The sequence below is a fragment of the Phyllopteryx taeniolatus genome, chromosome 2, assembly GCF_024500385.1.
Source record: "Phyllopteryx taeniolatus isolate TA_2022b chromosome 2, UOR_Ptae_1.2, whole genome shotgun sequence".
Taxonomy (NCBI): Eukaryota; Metazoa; Chordata; class Actinopteri; order Syngnathiformes; family Syngnathidae; genus Phyllopteryx; species Phyllopteryx taeniolatus.
Window position 1 is genome coordinate 36,575,330 of NC_084503.1, and position 26,054 is coordinate 36,601,383.

The window sequence follows — 26,054 nt, forward strand, 5'->3', positions numbered from 1 at the left end:
GGTTCAATTGCCGGCCCCGCCTGTGTGGTGTTTGCATGTTCTCCCCGTGCCTGTGTGGGTTTTCTCCGGGCACTCCGGTTTCCTCCCACATCCCAAAAACATGCATGGTAGGTTAATTGACGACTTTAAATTGCCCATAGGTGTGAATGTGAGTGCGAATGGTTAGTTGTTTGTATGTGCCAAGCGATTGGCTGGCAACCGGTGCAGGGTGTACCCTGCCTCCTGCCCGATGATAGCTGGGATAGGTTCAAGCACGCCCGCGACCCTAGTGAGGAGAAGCGGCTCAGAAGATGGATGGATGAATAAATGTATTTTGCATTTAGCCATCAGGTGACAGAATTGCTCTGCAAACACCTTCCTGTTCCCTCTCCATTATGTGTCAGGTGTCTTTAAAGGAAGGATAACTTTAGTTTGATTTTACCGTGGGTGACGTATGGCAGGAAATGTTTTTAAAAATAATGTTTTACATACCTTCACATAGAATATACAAAATACAGTTTGAGTGTGAAATATTAGATCAATATACTGTCCCTTTTTCAAATAAAATAAACTATATAATATAATATAAATGTATATATATTATCTCCCATCAATGTTCTATACCACTTATCTTGTTCAGGGTCACGGGTGGCTGCAGCATATCTGAGTTTATTTCAGTCAAAAAGCAGATGACACCCTTGACCAGGGGCAGATTTACCATTCGGCAAACGCAGGCAATTGCCTGGGGGCCTGCTTTCCTAGGGGGCGAAACATCTCATAAAAACTGATTAATAAAGCTTTCTTCAGTTATTGTTCAGTCTTAATTCACATTTGTATAAACATATCAAAATACTTTATCTCCTCCCTTCTCACGCAATGGATTATTCCATCCTACAGTATATGAGCAGCCTTGATTGTAGCCAAAAACAAAATCTTGTTGGTGTGATTGTGAAGAAAATGAAACATAGTTGCCACTGTGGAGGAAAACAGTTTTTATCAAACCTTCCAAATATTTCAACCTTTTTTATGGTGGCAACAAATCCATCCACGCTATGAAGTTCCACTGCCCCAACAATAGGAATACAAAAAAAACAACAACTGAAGGACAATAAGAAATTCAATAAAATAGGTAAAAAAAAACAATAACGTAAGTGATAAATAAATGTCTAAATAATAAAGAAATCGGTTAAAAGCTCAACCAAATGGGAGAGTCTTGAGCCTCCTTTTAAAAGCATCAACTGACTGTTAACAGTATCTGCGGTCCTGATGCCCTCCGGCAATCAGCTCAGGAGCACACTGTCACGTAAAAGGTGAAACATAGTGTAGAAAAAGAGAGTGCTCCCTCTCCCTTGCCTCTAATTTGTCTCATTCAATGTTTCTCCATGTGAGAAGTACCAGATGTAAATACTGGGGTCATTCTATCCGCTGCAAGCGCTTCCGACCTTATTATAATCTAAGTCAGATAGAGGTGCCTCTGCAGTGTTAAATCATGAAAATCTACTATACAGTAATGAACATGCACAAACAGCAGCCTCACTGTGTGAACTATTGGGAGAACTTGATACATTCCTGAGCGCGAGGCGTTATTTCTCAATTGGATTTGATATTGTAGTAAATGACAGCTACGGTTTGACATCACAGCAGATAAAGCCTGTAATTCCTCGCTTTCTAGTGCCCTTTTCTCTGTGTCAACATTCCTCTGGATAAATCCCGAGACTCGACAGAATCCAGACACCTCGCCAAGTACAAGAAAGGAGTTGTCATTGTCCTTTCAATTAGCACCATGCAGTAGTCAGCAAGATAAAGTCCAATTACATCATATATACTGTAAACACTGGCCACAAGGCCCAGTCTCAGAGATTGCCTGTGTGAAACATTAACCTATTTTACACAGAGACCTCGCCAAAAAGCATCAGTCATAACAGAATATATAAAGTAGGATTGATCGCCCATTAGTTTTTACACAGAGCACATTGAATCAGGATGTTGCCGCAGCTTAGTGAGCTTTTATGCAGCAATGCGGAGACGCAGCAGTAAAACAGGCCAAAATCCAGATGTCGGGAGTGAAGCAGGGCAAGAAACTAATTGCATACAAGGTGGAGTTGAGCTAAATTTAAACATATTTTTTTTAATGTAGTATGCCATAGAACTGTTCCCCAACCTTTATTGAGCCAATGCACATATATAGGTAGTTAGAAACATTAGAAAAGCTCACAGCACACCACCAAACAAAAATACGACCATACGTCAAAGTACCTCTAATCACAGGTGTCTCCTCTTCAGTCAAAAATAACGCTGGTTAACCATTTCCAGTGTTTTCGCCATACATGGCCTGTGTGCAACAGTATTGTCCTGAGCCAGTTCCTGGGAAAGGTTGAGTGCCTTTAAAATAAGTGTATAGTGTAGATCCCAAAGATAGCGTTATATTACAGATATCACTTGTGCCTACCCATTATAGGTGCTGGTACGGCTCCTGCATTGTAAAAGCATCAAATATATTGATGCAGTTCAAATATTCGGGGAAAATTGGCCGTTTAAAGGGTTATTAAAAAGAGACAGACCTTTAAATTCCACTCGAACCTTTGATCTATCTATAGCACTGATTCTCAAAGTGTGGTAAGAGGACCATGAGTGGTATGTGAAAGAATAACTGAGTTAAAAATATAAATACAATTTACATTTAAAACATGCAATATGATCAAACACAATACAATGAAGCTTGTAGTAATGCATACAGCCTGTTTAAATGTTATTTGTTAGGGGTTTTTTCTTACCCAGTACAGTACTTTTTTAAAGATACAGTTCAGTTGTATATAACTTGAAAGTACAGTACAATAAATTGTTAATGTTCAAACTGCGCATAATGTTACAATATATTAATATATAATAATAATGTATTTTTATGATTTTATATGACATTATATGAGCCATTTCACCGAATTGGTGCCATTTGCATCCCCAGGATATACAATGTGTAAATGGCCGATAACATTAACTGTAAACAAAAAAATTTTTCCTATTAAGCAAAGTGTCCTTCACATTGATCTGATTCCATATTTAACAAATTTATAAGAGTAATTTCAACGACTCTGCATACTGGAAAAATAGGATTTGTCACCTGTCCCCAGCTCCCTAAAATTAGACTTTACCATAATACCATGTAATATAATCATTTAAATCCTTTAAAAATGTTAGATTATTATTTATTTATTATTTTATTTTTTTACATATTCGGTTACCCAACTATATTTTAAGTTCATTTTCTTGGAAAAAAAAATAATCTTTATTTGTGTGTGTTCATTTTTACTCAGTCCCATATAACCTCTGAAAAAAAAATTATATAATAATATTAATAATATAATATAAATAATATTCCACAAGGCACATTGTCCACAGGCATTTGCACCATTCAGCTCCACTGCACCATGCGAAGCCCAAAAGTAAATTCAGTCTTTTTTTTTCTTTTCTTTCTTTTCTTTTTTTTTTGGGTGGGTGCGGGCGGGGGGGGGGGGGGGTATATTTGATTATATTTTTAAAAAATCTGCAGGAAGTACATACAGTAATTAAGGTATCCACTTTTTCTGACATTTTTGTCTGTTGGTGTGCTGTGAGATTTTTCGATTGTAAAATATGTGCCTTGGCTCCATAAAGGTTGGAAATCAATGTATTAACATAAATGACAAGTGGCTTATTTTATGTATTTGGTAATTCTACGGCCAAAAAATAATCCTGTAACTCAAATGAGGAGTTTTAGTACACTAAAACAATGACAAAAAAAATAAATAAAGTTGCCTGAGATGAACTAATATGTGCCCAATGAATAGGTCAATATATTATATATCATATATAATATTAAAATAGGCATAGATTTAAGTTTTTTACTCTTAATACTTTTCAGGAATAAAACATTGCCTTGTTTTGAATGAACAATTATGCCCACTATGCTGTATTTTAATGTTACTCATTATCATGGTACTTGGAGACCTATGCATGAGGTGGTACTTGGTGTAATAATTTATTTATTAATTTATTTTTTGAGAACCACTGATCCATAGTTTCTTGTATATGTATTCACAACCAGTTCACCTTTTCCTTGGTTATATCAATGAACATATTCAATTGGTTTTATTTCCCAAATTCTACTCATAATACATTACAACCGAATGTCAAAAAAAATGATGGCTGTGAAAATCTATCGTGAGGCAAGACTCACAGAAGAGTCTTGCCTCTGTCGCCATCTTGCGTCCGTTTGCGTGTACGTCCCCCATCGTGTCATCCAGGTGAAGCGATCGATTGGTCGAGTCTGCGCAGGTAGTTCAGGGAAGAGCGGAGCAGTCGAGACGTAAACAAGATCCGAGCATCTATTAGAAAACACCTAGATAACGACTTGGGCCTCTTTATTTACTGATACGATAAAATTGTCAAGAAAGTCATACGCGACGTTTCCTGGGTCTTACCAGCGTGGAAGCGGAGGACACGTTGCGCTCCCTTCTTTCGATGTTTTGCGTCGACATTCGCTTGGGTGGAACAGGACTTAGTGGACTTTATGTGGCTGAAACTTCAATTTGAAGCCTATTAATGCTTTGGGGTCCGCGTGACCATGTTGCTTCATCTTGACCTCGTGCTCCTCCTCGTCCTCCTCTTCTTCACCTGTGCAGATCTGACCTGCGTCAGGAGGGTACTCTCCAAAGAGGACGGGACGCAAGAGGACGGTAAGACATTTTTTTTTTCTTCCTGTTTATACAATCCCATACAGTATCTGCCGTTACCATTTAGTCTACTTCATCTGGAATAAACAATCCCATATACATTTACATTATATCATTCAATCATTTGTAAAAAAAAGTAAGTACAAATAGTCCTTATAAATAGCCTTATGATTTTTTTTTTAAACTTTTAAACAACATTGAAATTTAAAACCTACTTGAGTGAAGTAAGTTTTACTTTTACTCCCTAAATTTGAAAACAGATATCTGTGCAGTGGTGCTTTGAGATACAAGTTTAATTTGTTTGGTGACCATGCTCGTAACTTCTCTTTTTTTTTATGGCAAAAACAGCACTCTAAAATGTTATACTTAATAAAATATATAGCTCAGGACATAGGAGGGATTTCACACTTAGTGTATGAATAATTTAAGATTTCAAATCTTTGCAGTACGCGCACGGACTGTAAAGTATCCCATGACTGCGTTTCCCTTGGCTCACCAAATAACTAAATACGTCCATGTACTCCTTACTTAATAGGCTCCTTACTTTTCGCTTGTCACTTTTCAACCCCTGTTGATGAAGACAAGATGGCAGCGTCAGAGAGGAACGTGAACCAGGGAGCATTAACGACGACAGCAAGAGATTGGGAGAAGCAAGATATTCCCCATGCATGGCCTAAGAGACTTTTTTGATGTTGCCAGCTACAAGAATGATTTGTGGCATATGTGTTGTGTCTTGTGCCAGTAACAACCCTTAGCTTTTAAAAAAAATTCTGTCTAATCTAATTTTTTTTAAAAAGTGTATTTTTCCGTTATGTATCGCTAATTTAGCATTTTTTATTTTTTTTTACTCAGTTCACAAAGCTGTGGGAACACGTTTTTAAAAGATAAATGTTGAGCCAATGTTAGCTCGGTCTTGTTTAAAACAACAACTAACGTGGCTTGTAATGATGTTTTACTCCTCTTAGCACGAGCACTATGCAAGTTAATGAATGAGGGAAACTATGTTGTGAGCACTTTTTTTCCCATTATGCCAAGTTATCAAAACAAGCATTGGATACCATTCACAGTAAAAAAAAAAACGTACATTTCAGAGTCTGTACTTTTTTTACTTGGCTCATTCACTGCCAGTCATTTTCAGAGCAGAGTTCCCGAAATTGCCAGTTGTTTTAGAGCATTTTGATATTTCAAGATCCACTGAATATTTTTTTTCTGTGACAAAATTAACACCGAACCTCTCAAAAAAAACTGTTGACTCTTTTCTTTCACGAGGAAAAAATGTTTGTTTCTAGCTTTTTCCGTTTATTAGTAATCAGCAGTAGAGCATGGGTGGGTTTCACCAAAAACACCGGTTTCCGACCAAAAAGTGGCGAAAATGAGCTTTTTGAACAGTGACTTTGATGCTAATACTTTTTCCTTTTGTGAAACTTAGAACAAGAAAACAACAGAAACAAGACTGAGAAAGGGCTTCTAATGGCAAAATAATAATTTATTTACCGATATACAACTAGGGAGTGTACCAAGAGCGACACTTAGTCACCGCATACATGAGTTGAATGTTAGGGGCTTTTTAAAATGGTGTTCATCATTCACTCCAAGAATCGCATCATCTTTTCTCACGATCACGACGCAAACTTTCTAGTACCTACCACGACACATACTCTGTTTATACCATACACATAGATACTCTGTTCGCGTGTGAGGTGCCTAAACCTTCGTGTTGCTATTTCTCTCCCTCATAAATGACGTGAAAAGTCGAGATTCACCCCCTAATCTTTATCGTCTACTCCAAAGCTGTGCTGATCTAAAATCCAAAGCGATGCAACGCCGCCACCTACAGGATATGTTAGTCATTACAGTGGTTTACAAACCTGAACTTCACAGACAAACTGGTCGAGACCCTCTTTCACATCTACCCGTTGAAAAACGAATTTGACTAATATTTTCGTCGTTGGCAGTCTACGGCAGTGCATGAGTTAAGTACCAGTTTTGAATCAATACTTCTGACTTTTACTAGTCTTTTCTGACACAAGTATCTGCTTAAGTACAGCGTGTGAGTACTTTTGCCACCTTTACCTGCACTTTAAGTGTGATTCAAATCTGTTTGGACTGTCAGTGTTTGTGGATGACGGGGAGGCAAATTCATTCCTGGGTCGTCATTTGCTGTTCAACCGGTTCGACTTTGAGATTTTTGTCCCTGGAAACTTGGAAAGGGAGTGTTATGAAGAGGACTGCAATTATGAAGAAGCAAGGGAGGTCTTTGAAGATGTCCAAGCTACAGTTAAGTCACACAATCTGTCATTTAATGAGGTAAAATGAGAGGATTTACACGTTTTTATGTTTTACAGAATGATTTTTGGAAGAAATACACTGCAGGTAAAGATGATGATTTTGTTATTTTTCAATTCCTGCTCATGTAAATGTACATTTATTGGCCATAACATCAAATACATTAGTAATATCTAATAGTATAGAGTAAATCTTATGAATATCCAAAGACGGCAAGAATAATCAGACACAGTATACTTATTCAAACACAGCTGAGGATATGATACAAGATACAACACTCAGTTTTGACATTGTTTACTAGTTGTTGTTTACAATTATGATTTGGTGACTTGGTTGTTAACTAATTATTAGTCACTGTGTGAAGCCAGAATTTAGTGGCGGTGTTGTTACAATAATACTTGCATGACTCATGACATACAGTAAAACACAGATGCAGCTATCTCTAAACCTGCCTAACCACCTGAACATCTAACATTCAGGGTTAATGCTCATCATTCTATTTAAATTTCATTTTGTGGGCTTTTGTTTTGCATGAATGGTGTGCGACTCCCCATTTGTCACACCGTGGTGCTCACTCAGTGTCTTGTGATGATCCGCAGAGAAGGACAAGCGACCCTCAAGAGTCGACATTACTTCCCTCCTGGTGGCGCTGATTGTTGTCGGAGTGATTATCGTCCTCGTGGGCCTCCTCAGCTGGTATTTTTGTCCAGGCAAATGTAAGGACGACTTCAGCCGTGCCAGGTGATGCAGAGAGGGGTTATTACTAGCTCTGATGTTGACTTGAATCTCTTATTGTTCTCATACCTTCTATTTGAGCAAAACCTGTAAATGTATTCCAAATTATTATGTGGGATGGCTTGATAAAATATTAATATAAAATAACCTTTAAAAATACATTGTGAATATCATATGTTTAAACATAAATACACATGCTTTCATGTTCAAATTGCCTTTCAGAGCACGTTATTAAGTAACTAAAGCTCAACATAACTGCATGTACAGTACAGAAATTAATATAGTAAAATTTAACATCACAGTTTCACTCATATCTTGGCACTGCTTCTTTTTCAGGAATGTCCTTTACCTACTGTGTTAAATGTGGGACTTCATTATGGTACAGAGGCATATCGAATAGAGTACAGTGGAACATCGGTTTACGAAGGACGAGGTTTATGAACAATTTTTTTAAAAGAAAAATTACCTCGGGTTACATCCTAGGTATTTTCGGTTTACGAACAGTCTTGGCATGGCCGTAACGCGGAAGGCTCAGAACTGTGTTTTTTCTTGCTCTGCATAAACATAATTGGCTCTGTACTTCAGGTATCGTTGTTTTTTTGGACTAAAATAGCACCCACCCATGACACTGTGCAGAGATTTGTGCAGAGATTTGCATTGGGTTTTCACATATTTCTTTATTGCACTGTATTTATTATGCATATAAAAATAAGGCAAATATCATGTAGTTTTGTGGCTGGAACGGATTAATTGCGTTTGTATTCATTTCATTGAGAAACATTACCTTGGTTTGTGAACATTTCAGTTTGAGAACGGCATTACTGAACACATTAAATTCGTAATCTGAGAGTCCACTTTACCGTTACCCACAAGTATGTTTCTGACTCATATGCCTATCAAAATAATGTTATTTACCAAATAGAAAGGAAGTCCATAATTCCTCCCACCCGGGTTCTGCTACAAAACAACCCCCCCCAAAAAGTAAAAGCCTACTACAATAACTGAAATTTATTTGGGGTTAATCATAGGCACTTTAAATCATGTGAATAAATATTATGGTGTAAATTGAAATTCAAGTCAATAACATATACAGTACATCTGACCATTATGCACTTCAGTACAGTATACAGTACATTACAGTTCTTAGAGCAGTGCCAATTGACTATAGTAATTATAATGTAAATACGATGTAGCAGTTTTATGTGCATTGTCAAAAGCAGGCAATCCACTTGAAGAATAATACTTAAATCTCATTTTTTTACACCGTCAATAACAATTACTCAATATAACTTGAATTCACCACACGTGATTGACATCCTGTGAACGTCTACTGTACTGTCCTCCCCACAGCTCAGTTCGGGTTCGTCCCAGGAGGAGCAATGCCTCCCTCATCATACGCCGGCTAGAAGAAGTGTCTTTACAGCCCGTGGTCCCACCCCCGCCCCCAATGAACGATGTCGGGCTCCCAGGACTGCCCTCTTATGAGCAGGCCATTGCAAAAAACGGACAACATGATGCCCCACCTCCTCCCTATCCCGGGTAATAGTAAATCACCTAGCAGATTCACAAGTGAGCTGTACCATATAATATACTCACATTATTTACACTCTCCCTATTCTCTTCTCTCCTTAGTTCACGGCATGGAAGTATTCGTCGGTAGTGTTTTCAGGAGCTTTACATCTACTCTTGTGCTTGTTGACACTGTACACAAATCTCTACATGATTACAAGATGCCTGTGCCTCCTCTTTACTATTGTGATTGAGCTGTCCTATTGCTTTCATGCATTTCATTAATTCACTTTTAATATGAACGTTTGAAACCTAAAATGTATTGTCACTACATCCTATGTTATGCTTTTTGTGCTCTAAAATTCCAATCTATACTGAATTAGTTTAGATTTTAAGAGCAGTTAAAGGGACAAATTACAGTGGTGCCTTGAATTGGGAATTAAGTCGACTATGAGTTTTTTTCGATGCTGGCCATCGCTAGGCCGATTTTTTTTGCTTTGACTTCTGTGGAAAAAATTTAGATACAAGCACTTTGGTGGCAGCAAACTTACTGTAACTCACTTCTCATCAAGCAGCAGTTTGGCACATAGAAAAAATATTCTTCAAAAAAAGAGGCTTCAAGCTGTTTATTGCTATTCCCAATTGAAATTTACTGTCAAACAAACAACAACGTTGTTTTTAAAATAACCTCATCACTTTGAATGTCAGCTAGCTTAATGCTAACACAATACAAAATGCCATAGATGGGTTAATGAATAGCATCTATGTGGGGGTTTTGTAATGCTTTCCAGGGGTGTCAAACTTGTTTTTGTCACGGGCCACATTGTAGTTATTGTTTCCGTCAGAGGGCCGTTATGACTTTGGAACCATATAAATGTAGGCCTCATTATTACATAATACACAACAAATTGATGGATAATTAGTTTTCAAATCAGAAGTCAATGCTATTTTAGAAAGGGATTTGTTCACGAAAAATGTTTTTGTAATATATCTCAATTTGCTATTTTAATCCAGAGGAACATGAGATAGACACTCATGATTTCCTTTCGCGGGCCACATGAAATGATGTGGCGGGCCAGACCAGGCCCCCGGTCATTGAGTTTTACACCAGTGCTTTAAGCAATGGATATTTGAACACAAACGGTGCAACAACACATGTAGACAGAAATCATACCAATACTCACATATATATTCTTTATCCTGGACTAATATTATTGCAGCTTACTGAGTCTCTTAGTAGTGAAAGTCTTTCTCGTTTGTGTCTGTGTGACTGCATTACACTGCCCCCCCGGTGGCCCGAGGCACACCAGAAGGAGCACAAGGACTGGAATGGATTCATTGCACTTCCATTCATTTCAATGGCAAAAGATGATCTGAGATAGGAGTGTTTTGAATTACGAGTGTGGTCAAGGAACAAATTAAACGCGTAAGTCAAGGTACCACTGTAGTCATGTTTTTGACCTCTTTTATTGAGCACTTCCAGTAGTTGTCTTTTAACATGCTTTTATACAAATATGGGGATGGTTTTGCTGCTGTAATTATTGCTTTACATGTCTGTAAAAGCGAGTGCGAGACTGAGAATGATCTGTGAATGTACTTCAGTGTTTTCTTTATGGGGAGGAAAATGTCTACAGAAGGTATTTACAGAAGCAAGAAATACATTCAACTTTAAATAAATAAATACATACATGAAGAAAGAAAGAAAGCAGCAAAACAGATTTTAAGGCTATGCAAAATCAGTAAATTTCCAGATGAAAATGAACGCATCTGAAGATACCACTTTTTTTAACCGTATCGTGGAGGCTTAAATTTTATCTTGAGACATTAAATAAATGAATATACTAAGTCAATTGTTTTTGTAATTATTACATAACAGCACAAAAACCAAAGGAAATCTATATAAGAATCAATTGAATTTTAAAGGTGTGACCAAAAATGTAGATGTATTTACAAATGCTGATTTATTTTGTGATTTTTTTATTTTTTATTTTTCCATCCCTTATACCTGTATCAATACATAAAAAAAAAAAACTTTGCCTCATAATCACCTCTTATGTCATGCGGCTTTTAGTTTTATCTTTGTGTACTTTACAACTTGGCACATGATCTGTTCATAACAGCCATCTGGCGAAAGGAGAGCTTTATATTGTGCAAATATATTAACTAGTAAGTTGTTTTTCACCTTTATTGGGCTACATTTTACATTAGGGTTAAAAAAAACTTATGGCACACCAGTAACCACAAATGTCAAAAAAACATAAAATACTGTGCATGGAAACTATGATGATTTCATCTCAATTTACTCCCCAAAATTAATTTGTGTGAAATCTGGCCCTGCTTAGTTGAACAAAATGAAATTATGGAATTCTGTTGCATGAATGGCAACAGGTGAATCGCATTTAATCGTGTCATGTTTGCCCTCACTACATGTACCACTGGCATATAACAAAGATATTGTTTTTGTATTAAATAAATAAGTTTTGGAGCAATTAGGTGAAACTGGATAATTTCCCTGGGCATACCCCTTTTCTGTACCGCTTCTCCTCACTAGGGTCGCGGGGGTGCTTGAGCCTATCCCAGCTAACTTCGGGCGAGAGGCGAGGTACGCCCAAGAGCCAAGGACCACCTGTGGAGAGCTCCAAAAAGACCTGGGATTAGCAGGTACTGTTGTCACAAGGAAAACAGTGAGTAATGTACTCCGCCATGGCTTGTATGCACGCTCACCACGCAAGACCCCATTGCTGAAAAAAAAGCATGTCAAAGGTCTTTTAAAGTTTGCTGAACAACATTTGGAAAAGCCACTTAAATACTGGGAGAATAGAATCTGGTCGGATGAGAGCAAAATTGAACTCTGGATGCCATCATGCACACCACGTTTGGAGGAGAAATGGCACTGCACATCAGCCTAAAAATACCTTGCCAACAGTGAAGTTTGAAAGTGGGAGCATGATGGTGTGGGGCTGCTTTTCAGCAGTATTAAATAAATATCAATTGGCGTGTGCAATACTTTTTCCCTGTGTCATTTCACATTATTACACACAACTTAATTTCTGATATTATTTTTTCTACTTTCTTTGTATGTATGGATTACTTGTGTTGTTCCCAACATCTGGTGACATTTTCATGTCAAAACCACCTTTGGAAATATATATAGTGAGAAAAATGGTGACGTGTTGCATACTTATTTCAGCCGCCGTGTGTGTCTGTGCGTGTGTGTATATATAACAGTACTGTTGAAAAGTCTTAGGCTACCATTCCGATTTTTATGAGCCTTTTTCACAGTAGTCAGTTAGTAAAACATGAACAAATAAAAGACAGTAGGTTTACACAAATGAACACACAAAACTTTGGAGAGGAATTGTGGGTGAAGGAACAAACTGACATTTCAACAAACAATAATATTTAATGACATCCTTTTGGGGAATGATCTGGATAAAGGAGCATTATTATTTATGATTTTTTTTTTTTAAACCATTTGACTAAATATATGAACAGACTGCCAACTGCCAGAATCATATTGGCATCTCCCAGCTTTTCCTCATCCTCTATTAACTAGTTACCCCGTGGACTAACTAACAGATGGACGAACAACACAAATTCAAAGTTATTTGAATTGTTTTTAAAATGTTTAATAGTCCATCATTGGTGGAGATATGCGCGCTACTGCTAAAAAAAAATATGTAAGTGTAATTTTTCCTTTTTTAAAAACATCCATCCATCCATTTTCTGCTTCTCCTCACTAAGGTCGCGGGCGTGCTGGAGCCTATCCCAGCTGTCATCGGCCAGGAGGTGGGGTACAGCCTGAACTGGTTGCCAGTCAATCGCAGGGCACATACAAACAAACAACCATTCGCTCTCACATTCACATCTACCGGCAATTTAGAGTATTCAATTAACCTACCACCCATGTTTTGGGGATGTGAGAAGAAACCGGAGTGCCTGGAGAAAACCCACGCAGGCACGGACGGGGAGAACATGCAAACTCCACACAGGCGGGGCCGGGGATTGAACCCGGGTCCTCAGAACTTTGAGGCTGACACTCTAACCAGTCGTTCACCGTGCCGCTTTTTAAAAACATGTAAACATGAAATAGTACAAAGAGACTAAATGGTGAACTCCCAGAGGTTAGAAACAAAAAAACTGGCTAGGTTACCAGAAACGTAAAAATACTGTACTGCACATTTCAGAATTATACAAAAAGGCATTTTCCAGACTTAAACCCCATCGAGCTGGTTTGGGATAAAATGTACAGAAGAGTGAAAGTAAGGCAACCTCCAAGTACCATATATTTATGGGAACTTCTGCATCCAAGGTGGGAGCTTTATGAAAGAATAGTCGATTTCCATTCCTGAAAGAGTTCCAGCTGTAATATCTGTCAAAAGTGACGAAGGAGTCAAATGTTTAGAAAACATTTTTGTTAATAGATTGACTCCATGATTTATTTTGTAACTTGATTTGTTTTGTGCGTTCTTTTCATTGTAAGATGAGACATTGAACTGCATGAATTTCAATTTTCATTTGAAGTTTTTTTTTTTTCCAAAAAGTGTTCTAAGACATATAGGTTGTATAACATGGTTTCCAATTTCAACGCTATCTTTATTCAGAGGATCTCCACAATATATTAAATTAAATTTGAAATTGGAAACAGATCACACACTAACAACGATAGAAATATACTTTATTTATTTGAGCGTGTACAAAGTCATTAGGGTTTGTGGAATTGAGCAAACTTCCAGCAGAGGTGCGCGTGCGAAACGTGAAAATCGCTAACATGGGTGCATGAAAGCATGTAGGATTTAAAAAGAGATGAACACACGCCAACAAGTCACCGAGGAGGTGGTGGTGGGGGGGCGGCACACTTTTTCATCCGGGGAATAGCACGACCTCACGGGGGGAGTTTGCGGACCGTGCGCCGCTCTGACCGGACTGCCGTGGTCGGTCGCACGGCAGCTGCAACGATGTGTGTCCGCCGCTCCACAAAGCTCCGCCGGGGAAGTGAGCCGTTCACCGGATGATGGACAGAAACTACCCGAGCTCCAGCTTTGCGGACGCGCTGGCTCCGGCAGCACAGCTCGCAGCTTCTTGGGCCTATGACCGCGGCTCGGCTACCGTCAAGCCGAGGTAACTGATGGATGGAGGGAGGAGGGGATGGTGGGTCACCTTACGAAGGAAATGTCGGTGATGGAGGGCCTAGCTGTAGTCTGAAGGGACTACAGCGAGCTCTGACGTTGTTACGGAAAACAGGCGAGTTTAAAGAATTCAAACATTCTCGTGCAAGTTGTGGCTAACTTGTGTGCCGCTTTCTTAGTGTTTTTTTTAATTTTTATGCGTTCTACCTTGCTAGTTTTAGCTAGCACGGCGCCTTCTCCCCGTGCTTGCGGGCATTTTTCAATAAACTAAAATTTATATCTGTATACATATACAGTGCTGCGTGCCAAGTTTATATAACTTTGGTGGGACTGCGTTATTCTCCGTGACTCACAAATCAACAACGTGTCCAGGCAGTCAAAACAACAATTGCTTCAGTCGCCCAAAGTAGCGATAGTGCGATATATGCTGCTTCTTTTTTTCTTTTTTTTACTTGTATCTTTTATTTATTCATATTAAATAGTCGCGTTAAATGTAGTTACTTATAACGTCATTACCGAAGCCCAGTAAAGGAGCGAGCTCACTAACATGCTAATGTTAGTGAACTTATTGCAACTTCGTCCCCAGTAAGTAATCGAAACCATACTTGGTGGCTAAAGTGGTCGTGGGTGTTGTAAATAATTCATAATTCTCAAGTGACACATACGTGATTTGGCTGTATGCTTTTTTAAAAAGTGAAAGCGAGTACAGGGCATAGTCATTCATTAAATTAATCCAATAAAGTCTAGTAAAACAGAACTTGGCTTATACTGTAGTTGTCAATTAACATGATACAGGAATTGATTTACCAGTGGGTGTGATTAAAGGCTCAGAAAGACAAAGTTACTCTCATCAGCTGAGCACACAACATACATTGTTGGTTGTCGGCTCTGATTGGATTATATGCAAAGAGATGGATATACTTTTCATCGATCTGTTCATTTCAAAGGTATCTTGCTTAAAATTGATTGTGCTTCCATTGCAAGATGGAGCCATAATAGTAACCTTTGTGGAATGTAAAATGGAGATAAGCTTGGGTTAAATTTTGCAGTCCTGTACTAGGAATGACAACTCCCACAGAAATGAATGAATCAAAGTGAATGTTGACAAATTATCTCATTAAGCTAAAGTACCAAGGCAGAACTGGACTAAAAGGCTGGTTACTGTCCCTTGGCAATCCCCTGATGCAAATGTTTGCGCAATTAAGACAGAATACTGTAATTACAAGACCGATTTGACAACACTGATCATTTGCAATATTTCAGCGTTTTTTCTTATTGAATACTGTACATCTTAAAAACAGGTGTGATTTAGTTGTGTTGTTGTACATTCAGTTCCAGTTATGGTGCAGCACAGCTTGATGCAGGGCTCCTCCAGCGCCAGAGCTACACTTCAATACAGCAGCTCCCCACCTACACTACAGCACATCTTCCTGCTGCTACAGGTGAGTTGTGAAGCATTTTGTTTTGAAATAGGTCCTTCTCATGTGCCAGAAGGCCATATTCTGTCATTGTAATTAAGGAATAAAGTGGAGCCTCTCAGGTTGCACACAATCCCCTCCAGGATGCTACTCTATTTATTCAAATTTGTAAATGTTTCCCATTAAAAAGGGCAAATGTTTTAAGTGACATTTCACATGCTGTCATATAAGAGTTTAAATAAGGCAATTTCTGTATAGATCTAAACTAAAACCACTTACACTTTGATAACTTGAGTGTAAATTAGGCTTTACACGATCAGGACTTTTGTGGTCACCGATCCGATCACAAGATGGAGCAATGTGTCTATTTACATGACTTGCTCATTTATTGTGTATACTTGTGTACTGTATACTGCGTATCTTAATGTATTCTCTAGTATAGTCTAATTTTAGACAAAGGTCAAAACATCAATGACCTCTAGCGGGCATTCAAGGATTGGCCACTGACATAAGTTAAGGTCAAATCAACATTACAACATGACAGAAATAATGGGTGCTCACTTACTGCAATTAAATTACTTTATTGCAATTACATTACATTACTTTAACAAATACTGTTAACGACATGCTTACTCTAACTTTCTCACTGTCACCGGCTATATGGACGGGTGTTGTCCAGAGTTTGAGTCCGTAGGGATTTTCCTTTTTTTTTTTCCCCACGCTGCGTTGCTTGAACGAGGCATGCTCCTCCTTGTGTACATTCTTCATTCTTTGTTGTGTTGAAGCATTTCGCTGACTTTCCCCACGACGTACTTCAGTTGTGCACAGACTGCAAATAAATTACGTGTTGTTTGTCCGAGACACCGCAAAATAGTCCCACGCCGATGACGTGTTTTTTCACCGACAAGATTGAAAAAACTTTATTGGCCATCAGATAGTCACAGTACTACGCTGCAAGACACGTGACAAGGCTAAAAATAAAGTAGGTTTTGGATTCATACCCGAGGGCGACGCGGAGTAAATGTCTTTTGCAGAGCCGATCGATGACGTCAATGATCGGATCGGAGAATTATGACATGAAAGCTGATCAGCATAAAATGCTAATTATCAGCCGATACCGATCCAGCCAATCAGATCGGTGTAAAGTCCAGTGTAAATTGGTGTGATGAACATGCACATGGAGGATTGTGTCTAGGGTGTGTGTCTCACCAGATTTGCTGCAGATGACAGTTTGACCTCTAAGGTTTTGTGTGTTTTGTTATTTACAAAAGAAGTGAAGTAGCATTGTCCTGATTTTTCTCATCTTTTGCTGTTGACTTGCAGGAGCACTTGACACAAATATTAATACTTCAGAGACCTCAATCATGAGCTTCCTTTCAGCAATAGAATCAAGAAATCCTGTTAGTGCCTCGCGAGTTCCTCCTTTTAGACCGCCACCATGGACTGCAGGTGAAAACATATTATTTCTCCTTAGAACGTTTTTGTCATTCGTAATGAACTACAAAAGTTACAAATGTTCCATTGACCACAAATATTGTAAATAAAATAAAATATTGCCTTCCCATTTCTGATATTATCAATGTGTGCAATGCAGGTACCAACTCTTCCACCACAGAGCTATATCTCACTGGTGCTTTGCCTTCTACTGCCGCATTTCCTTCTCCAGCTGCTCTGTCAAGCTATCAACACACCGGTCCTTATACTTCCAGGAGTTATTCTGCCAACTCTTCCCTGGCTCATCAGGATCCAGCCCTAAGCACTTCAACCAATGGTCTCTTGTCTCAGCACGACCCACTCCTCCAACTCAAACAGAGCCAAACTGTGCTTCCAACTGCCCTGGCCTTCAACCTTTCTGGACCCGTTTTGGGCTCACCTCTACCAGTCCAGTCCTCCACATACCGCTCAGCTCAGGAGTCAGCCCCGCACCTTCTACAACCACAGTTTAGCCTTCTGCCATGCGCCCCGCCCGCCCTTCATAGTGCCTCACAATCCTACGGGGCCGCTGTTTTTTCAGGCTCTGTTGAGAGAGCACTTCAGCGAGAATGTAGCGTGATCAAACACCACCAGAGGCCTTCTACTACCCAGACACCCTCAGACCAAGTACCCAATTCTGATGACTCCTTACAGGGGTACTATGACTCTGGTAGTGAGGTAGGTATGTCCTACCGACAAGACCGATCCCGTGAGACCCCGGAATCTTGCAGCCCTTCCACAGAAAAAGATTCATCTCATCGGGTCAATGGTGCCCTACAACACAAAGCTGACTCAGTTACTCAAAGCTATTCATGCACCACTGGGCCTACAGCAAAAGAGTATTGCTCGAAATTTGCTTCTGCTGGCCATGAGGAGAGTCACAGACTTTCTCAGAACCTAGCATCTCAGTCGCCTGAGCATTATTCCTCTTCTGGGCAAAAGCAGAACTCTGTAATTGCTAACCAACTATCCAGCCTTCTGTCCAGCACTCTGTCCCAAACCTACATCACGACACATAACCAGTCACAGCCCTCTCATTCCTCATCGGGGAATTTGTCTTCCCTATACAAGACACTTCCTTCCCTCTCCAGTCTTTCTGGCAATGGGGCATCTGTGAGTGAGGCTCTTGTGTACTCTTCCAGTCCAGGGCTGAGCCAAGAACAGTATGGTGTCCAGGTTGAGGGTTTGTGTCAGGGGACTCTCTCAGAGAGCTATTCCTCGTCTCATTCTCAGACTGACCCAAATGTGGTTTATAAGGCGGAGTCAAAGGAGCTGGCTTCAGTGACTCAGTCTCAGCGCTATGCCACAGTAGAATCCATGAACTCCTCTTACCAACCCACCTGTGGACAGGATTTGTCGATTCCTGCACAAAACTACACCCTGATGCAAGGCTCTGTAGGGATTAAAACACTTCCCGTCACCATTTCCCAGCAGGCAACAGTGCAGTCTAAACACATTTATGAGACTGTGTCTGATACTTACCCGTCAACTACCGAATCTTTGAATGATAATATAAGTTCATCAATAAAGGACATAAAGCCAACATATGGTAAACCAGCATTTGAAGAACTTCCTATCCAGGAGCTACAGGCTCTCCAACAGGTATCCATGGAGGGCTCTGTTGCAAACGGCACCACGGCAGCTCACAACAATGTCATCTATATTGTTTCAAAAATGGATGACCTCCACAAAACGCAAAGCGTCATCAGAGACACTTCACATTCTGATGACCATTTTACACAGCTGAACACAGCACAAGTTAGGGATGAAAGGAAGAGCTCTCGAAGTCAACAGCACAGTCACCTCAGTGGTGCCAATGGGCAGGAAAATGCCGATCCAAAAACAACCAACTCCAGTATTATATCTTCACATGTACTCCTTAGCCCAGAGCCAGTTAAGCACCACCCCGTCCTCATTAAATCATCCGAGGCACAACAAAATCACCAGGACCACACCCAGTTTATCACTGTCCCAACTGGTCAGGTTCTCTTGGAGCCTAATCAGATGATTTTTCTTCAGCAGCCCCTTGTGCACAATGCCCAGGTGCCTTCAAAGGTGGTATCAATGCAGGGTCTTCAGTCAGCTCAAGGCTTGGGCCCTCTTAATATTCAGTATCTCCAGATGGATCGGGACATGCTATGTCCCACTGTCTCTGAAAGCCAAAGTCAGCAGGCCGCAGTTGTGCCTGAGCAGAGCTCAGGATGCCCTGATTCTTCTAAAGACCACTACAGCCATTCAGCTATTCACCAGTCAAATAATGCTAAGAACCACTTTGCCCTTAACTCTCTTTGCTTCTCGGACTCCATGTTACTTGCGGATGACAGAAATATTTTATCAAACGTTGACGACATCCTGGCTGCTACTGTGGCTGCTTGTGGCGTCACACCACAAGACTTAGTCAAAGGTACATCCTCCACAGAGGTTCAAATGGCAGTGATGCAAAGTCCTGTCGATGCCAAGAATCACTTTCAGACGGTGGACATAACGCAAATGTCACCTAGTTTCTCAACAGCTCAACAGACAATCCTCACAGACACTAACACTCACTCCGTGCCCATGACACCAAATGGAACACAGATCTCTACAGACCGCCAAGGACAGTCCCTTCACCACCGCAACAATCCTGATCTCGACACAAATGGGGATGGAGACAGCTCTGAAAACAACTGTCACTCAGCAGGGCAGATTTATGACCCCTCAGGTTTCCAGAGCAGTGTCAAAGGTAATGCAAAGTGCATCAAAACTGAGAATGGCCTCTTAGAATGCCAAAGTGTGAAAGACTTTCCCAAAAAGAAAGCCGGCTCAAAGACTTTGACAAGGCCAGAGGCTTCCGGAGACGATAATGTACCACCTAAACCAGCCAAGCGTACTGGGCAGGCAAAGCGACATATCTCCAAGGGCGGCGACACCAGCCCATCTGCTTCACAAAGTGTGTATGACGGTTGTCCACAGCAGGAAAGAATCAGGCAGAAGATTCGGGAAGTGGAAGCCAAACAACCAGAAGTGAAAAATGGTTTCATCGGCTCTTTCCTGGACTTCATAAAATCCGGACCCAAACAGCAGTACTCCCCCAGTCCTTCAAGAACTATTACTCGCCCCAAAAAACATGTTTCCTTGGCCAGACCACCACCACCACAGCCATGTGTTTTGCTCCCCAAAATTCAGACTCTGTCGGGTTCCCTGATTTCCCAGCAGTGTCAGGTAACGAGCTCTCAGCATAAACGTCTGAATGAAGAGCTACAAAAGAACTTGGAGACCCTGCCATCATTTAGCTCTGATGAAGAGGAGAACACGGGAAAAAACCAGGCACTGAGGAACAGCATCAGCTCAGTGCTATCTGCTCTTGATGAGCCTTCAGAACGGAAACCCAAGCCAGGTATAGTAACACTATGTTTGTTTGGAACCGTCAGTTTTAGGTAAACCTAGACGACGGGTGCCCACACTTTTCTGCACCCCGAACTAGATCATAGGTGGGAGGCCATTTTAAAGTCCTACATGGGCCATACTAAATCTATGAAGAAATATGATGCATCAATCAAACATATTTTAATATTATATTGTAGGTGTTTGTGGATTACCTTTTTTAACATTTTTATTATAGTTTCTTTGGGGTATTATTTGTTTTTAGAATTGCATTGTGGGCGGGATGTTCTTGCGGGCCTCAGGTCCCCAACACCTCACCTAGACTAAAGATGGATATTTGAAGACATTTAATAAAAATTAACTATTATCCACATGTTTAATCTTGCTGCAGATAACCACGTCGCCAATATGGCGCTAAAAGCAGTCCAAGTTCCCGTCATGCCACTCAACATCACAGAGACCTGCTTGCAACTAATGCCCACTGCTGCTCAAACGCACACCACAGTCGCCATAGTAACCACAGCTGCGACCAGGCAGGAGCCAAAAGCGGCGCTGCCGCCTGGGCAGCTCGCTGTGCAGTTAACAAGTGTGGCAATCGAGGGACTGACTGACGAGGAGCTTTCGGACAGTGGAGGGGAAGGAATGTACCGGGAAAGAGACGAGTTTGTTGTGAGGAATGATGATATTGAAACCTTGAAGGTATTAAAAACAAGAAAATTATTCCCTAGTCAAGGAAGTAAACCTAAATGCAACATAAGTGATTTCCCCTATTTACAGAAACAATTTCCTTCTCTCAGTGTTTAAATGAATATGTATTGTGGGATGTGACCAGGGGACAATGCGCGCAGGAAGTGAGCCTCCTGCCATCTGGAAAGTCCAGAAGGCTTTGCTGCAGAAATTTGTGCCTGAGTTAAGAGATGGAAAGCGCGTCTTCTCTGCTACTAACAGTGTGAGTAAGCATGCATTACTCAAATAAGTGTCCCATCAAGTAAAAACCATTTGTCACCGTTCAAATACTTCTTGACCCAACTGTATATCGATGGCCAAAACGCAAAACCTCCTATCTGAAAAATGTACTTTTTGGAGAAAGCGTAACAGGCAAAAGAAATTGTAACTACTTTAATTTTGAAAATCGATTGGTCTTTTGGCCATTTGTGTATTGGCATGTATGAGATTACTGAGATGTCAAATGGAATGTTATTGTGGTCATCTAAGACTACGCCTTTTTAGTTGAATCTAATTCAACATGTTTTCTGTGTGTAGTATCTTGGATACTTTGGCGATGCTAAGACTATGTACCAAAGGGTTTATGTGAAGTTTCTGGACACAGTCAACAAAAGGGAGTATGTCCGGGTGTGCAGTCAGAAGCCACGCTGCAAGCCTATGAACTCACTAAGGTGCGTTAACACTGCAGACTTACGAGGGTTGAGCACAGTTTGTGGCATGTGGCAGGTGATGCCATCCTTTGATCTGCTTTACAGGGGTATTCAGGTGAAAACTTTGCTGGGCTATACAGCCGGCCCTTTCCCGTCATCTCCGAGTCAAAATCCTCGTCCCAAACCCCTCAAGCCAAGAGCAGAGCCCCCGCCGAAGAAGAGAAGAAAATGGAAAGAGGCGTTGTCACCCACTGCCTCGGGATCATCCACAGGAGAAGATGGTAAACGAGCGCTTTGATTGCTCACAGATTTTTAGGGAGTTTTAACCATGACTGCCGTCTAAATGTGTTTCTTCCCTGTCATATCTTCAGAGTTGAACCCTCCTGTGCCTTTTGCATCACGACTACTCAACACACGAACTATGAAGGAGACTTTCAGGAGCTTTGTGGAACTGCTTGTCAGTGTTGCCCTCGACGAAGATCTGATGACAGAACTTGAGCGAGCTAATGGTAAATTGCCAAAAGACTCTTCTCACCTATAATATGGAAAGTGTGGTTTCCCGCCGGAGAGCTGACTTTCCCTGCCTTGTCACATCTGCAGATGAGTTACTGCTGCCACATATGAGAAGGATGGAGGGCTTGATCACTGACAACAGGAAACGCTTGCTTCACAAACTGCACATTGGGCAAGTCCTTAAGGTGAGTTTTGTCACATGGTTGCTATAAGATGATACATGCCACTGAAATTCTGCTATATAAAAAGACCATAACAAACATGTAATAGTTTTACCCCTCCCACACTTTAAACACACTTAAACTTAATAAAACACACTTTTTAAAGTATTCTCAGGCGCCCGTCCTCACTTTCTCGCTCACACAGTTCTCTAAATCAGAGGCGTGCTTACTGTGTACATAGGGGGAGAACACTGTAATGTGATCACAGCGTGCTTGCTTCAATCTGTTTGTCACCCCCAGTTAAAATTGACACAAAACAAAAGAGATTTAAATATTGTCTATTTAAGTACCAAAATGTTCAACTTAACCCTATCATTTCATATAACGAAAGTCTGCTAGCTTAATGCTAACTTATACATCCATCCATCCATCCATTTTCTGAGCCGCTTCTCCTCGCTAGGGTCGCGGGCGTGCTGGAGCCTATCCCAGCTATCATCGGGCAGGAGGCGGGGTACACCCTGAACTGGTTGCCAGCCAATCGCAGGGCACATACAAACAAACAACCATTCGCACTCACAGTCACACCAACGGGCAATTTAGAGTCTCCAATTCATGCATGTTTTTGGGATGTGGGAGGAAACCGGAGTGCCCGGAGAAAACCCACGCAGGCACGGGGAGGACATGCAAACTCCACACAGGCGGGGCCGGGGATTGAACCCGGGTCCTCAGAACTGTGAGGCTGACGCTCTAACCAGTCGGCCAGCGTGCCGCCCTAACTTATACAGTAACAGTAATTATAAACCTTAATACAACTGCTCCTTTAACACACAAAGCCAGTAGACCTTAGTACTCTAAATTTGACTTGCCTGTATACTGTAAAAACCCATGAAAACAAAATCCACGAATGGGCGTGACCAACGAACCGAGGCATAGCGGGGAACACTGTAATGTGATCCCAGTATCGTTAACGTTTGTCGACACCCGTCTTGTGTCTTCAGACGGCACTGGACAGCTTCCCAGAGATATTGGTGGTCACGGAGCTGACGAACGACGGGGAAACACCCGCCTTCAAAGTGCGTCTTGGTGGGACGGCTTACAACAAGAAGACCATGAAGCCCTACAAGATGCCTAATAAAGTGCCGCAGGTAAGACACTTACATTCATTTTGTTAATTGTTGTGGCTTTTTTAACTAGAACTGAATAGAAAGGGAAGGCACGGTGGGCGACTGGTTAGAGCGTCCGCCTCACAGTTCTGAGGACTGGGGTCAATCCCCGGTCCCTCCTGTGTGGAGTTTGCATGTTCTCCCCGTGCCTGCGTGGGTTTTCTACGGGCACTCCGGTTTCCTCCCACATCCCAAAAACATGCATGGTAGGTTAATTGACAACTCTAAATTGCCCGTAGGTGTGAATGTGAGTGCGAATGGTTGTTTGTTTCTATGTGCCCTGCGATTGGCTGGCAACCGGTTCAGGGTGTACCCCGCTTCCTGCCCGATGATAGCTGGGATAGGCTCCAGCACGCTCGCGACCCTAGTGAGGAGAAGCGGCTCAGAAAATGGATGGCTGGATGGATGAATAGAAGAGTATAGGGAGTGTAAATATCACTTAAAATAAATGTAAGAATTATACAAGGTGCCACAAGATGGCGCCAAAGTAAACACACATACAGTGGTGCCTCGACTTAGGAGTTTAATTCATTCCTTGACCATGCTTGTTTCTCAAAACTCTTACCTTAAATAATTGTTATCCATTGGAATGAATGGAAAGGATTAATGAATGTGAGTATTATTTTGTTGTCTGTAAAATTTGTTGTTGGACCGTTTGTGTTCAAATATCCATTGCTTAAAGAATTATGCCACCGCCACATAGATGCTCTTTGTTAGCCTGTCTATGGCATTTTTCAGTGTGCGAAAGCATTACGCTAGTGGACATTAAATGTGATATGGTTGTTTTAAGTGTGTAATTTTCCTTATCATTAGTTTGTCAGTAAAGTAACTGCAAGTGGCAATAAACACCTTGAAACCTCTTTTCTGAAGAATATTTCCCTTTGTGGCAAACTGCTGCTAATTGTGAAGTGAGTTGAGTTTGCTGTCGCCTTCTAGCACTTTTTTTGCCCCCAAGTCAAAGCAAAAAACACCTAACTCCGGTCACTTGTAAGTCAAGGTACCATTGTTTTCGCTTTGGCCTCATCGAACTCCTTATGGCGCCTCTTGTTATGGCTGCACTCAAGTCGTCTGTCCAGCAGAGGGTGCAATCGCAGATAATTTACTGTGTCTTTATCCTGTATAGGAGTACACTGTGGACCAACAGAAAACCCAGTGGTTCTCTCTTTATCACTCTCTACAGCACTACAAGTACCACACATACCTCATGTGCAAGGATGAGGTGAGACGCTTGATACTGTAGTAGATCTCTGCTTTATGGAGGTTCATCATTATCATCATGGTATCTGTTCTCCAGATCGCCACCCAACGGGTGCAGGCGGGCGAGCTGGGGCAGGAGGAAACCGTACAGAAGTGCCTGCGGAACGGAGCTTGGCTGGAGGGGCTCTTTGATCGCTTCGGGGATCTGATAAATCAAGTGCAGCAGGCCTGCCAATGAACAACCTCGGATTCCAAAAAGACTAAAACCGCCATGTTTTGTCCTTAAACAACACAAGGATCCTAACAATACAGTGCCAATGAGACATAGGCACAAGGCTCACCTATGTAAATGAGGTCTTAATAAGAAGAGTAATAGAAACTAATCTTTGTCTCAGCAGAAAGTATCAAGATAGGACAAGGGCTTTGTTTCGGGAGGTATTTCCTCAATAAGCTCCTCCATGTCTGTGTTGTCACAGACCCTTTTTTATCGGTCTCTATTATAGATTTATAGTTTCTATTTTTATAGCGAGATTACTATTGATGCTAGATGGCGGTAGAAATTAGATGGCCGACAGATCTAACAAGCCTTTATAAATGCCTATTGATTGTATTAAAAAATATATATATTTAGCCTTAGTTATATACTGTTTGTACAACATCCCCTTTTTAATAGTGTGCCAACTCACGTGGTTATTCATGTTGTATAGTGTACATTTTGTATAAAAAAAAATAAATAAAAGCCTGTGGGAGTATTGTTAATGAAATACTGTATCTACTGTACGGTTCAACATTTTGCTTGTGAGACTTTTTTTTAATGAATATTGTTATTCTGAGGATAAAATAAAGCTGTCTTTATATTCCTTTGCATAGCTCACATTTTAATGACTGATGGATACATATTTTTCACCAAAGTAAATAGTATTATTCAGTACTTTTTTTCATTGGTTGCTGATATCTATTTTGAAGGTTTCTTTAACGCTATCAAACATTCTTGGTCCTCTCAAGATGTTATTTGTGAATAAAGTGCCACATGTATTACTTTT

The 26,054-nt window shown here is 40.7% G+C and overlaps 2 protein-coding genes across 3 annotated transcripts; both read left to right on the forward strand.

Annotated features, from left to right (window-relative positions):
* The first annotated feature begins 4,273 nt into the window (after positions 1–4,273).
* prrg4 (proline rich Gla (G-carboxyglutamic acid) 4 (transmembrane)) lies at positions 4,274–11,068 on the forward strand. Its single transcript, XM_061766032.1, has 6 exons — positions 4,274–4,691; positions 6,802–6,965; positions 7,034–7,061; positions 7,574–7,715; positions 9,060–9,248; positions 9,342–11,068. The coding sequence occupies exons 1-6, from the start codon at positions 4,580–4,582 to the stop codon at positions 9,367–9,369; spliced, it is 663 nt and encodes a 220-aa protein (XP_061622016.1). The 5' UTR covers positions 4,274–4,579; the 3' UTR covers positions 9,370–11,068.
* A 3,000-nt stretch (positions 11,069–14,068) lies between these two features.
* qser1 (glutamine and serine rich 1) lies at positions 14,069–26,054 on the forward strand. 2 transcript variants are annotated; one of them, XM_061766034.1, is made up of 13 exons: positions 14,072–14,339; positions 15,680–15,789; positions 17,089–17,214; positions 17,360–20,614; positions 20,993–21,300; positions 21,434–21,550; positions 21,865–21,998; positions 22,083–22,258; positions 22,349–22,486; positions 22,578–22,675; positions 23,650–23,796; positions 24,938–25,033; positions 25,109–26,054. In XM_061766034.1, the coding sequence occupies exons 1-13, from the start codon at positions 14,230–14,232 to the stop codon at positions 25,247–25,249; spliced, it is 4,956 nt and encodes a 1,651-aa protein (XP_061622018.1). In that variant the 5' UTR covers positions 14,072–14,229; the 3' UTR covers positions 25,250–26,054. The 2 variants fall into 2 exon arrangements, with proteins under 2 accessions (XP_061622019.1, XP_061622018.1); XM_061766035.1 differs by lacking the exons at positions 22,083–22,258; positions 22,349–22,486; positions 22,578–22,675; ... (1 more) ...; positions 24,938–25,033; positions 25,109–26,054 and having other exon boundaries at positions 14,069–14,339; positions 21,399–21,550.

Excerpts from the sequence above, each read along its gene's own strand:
- prrg4 (XM_061766032.1), top strand. The coding sequence starts at position 4,580 with ATGTTGCTTCATCTTGACCTCGTGCTCCTCCTCGTCCTCCTCTTCTTC. Across the intron at positions 4,692-6,801 it reads GGACGGGACGCAAGAGGACG|TGTTTGTGGATGACGGGGAG; the intron begins GTAAGACATTTT and ends TTGGACTGTCAG. Across the intron at positions 9,249-9,341 it reads CCACCTCCTCCCTATCCCGG|TTCACGGCATGGAAGTATTC; the intron begins GTAATAGTAAAT and ends TTCTCTCCTTAG.
- qser1 (XM_061766034.1), top strand. The coding sequence starts at position 14,230 with ATGATGGACAGAAACTACCCGAGCTCCAGCTTTGCGGACGCGCTGGCT. Across the intron at positions 21,301-21,433 it reads ATGATATTGAAACCTTGAAG|GGGACAATGCGCGCAGGAAG; the intron begins GTATTAAAAACA and ends GGATGTGACCAG. Across the intron at positions 25,034-25,108 it reads ACCTCATGTGCAAGGATGAG|ATCGCCACCCAACGGGTGCA; the intron begins GTGAGACGCTTG and ends TCTGTTCTCCAG.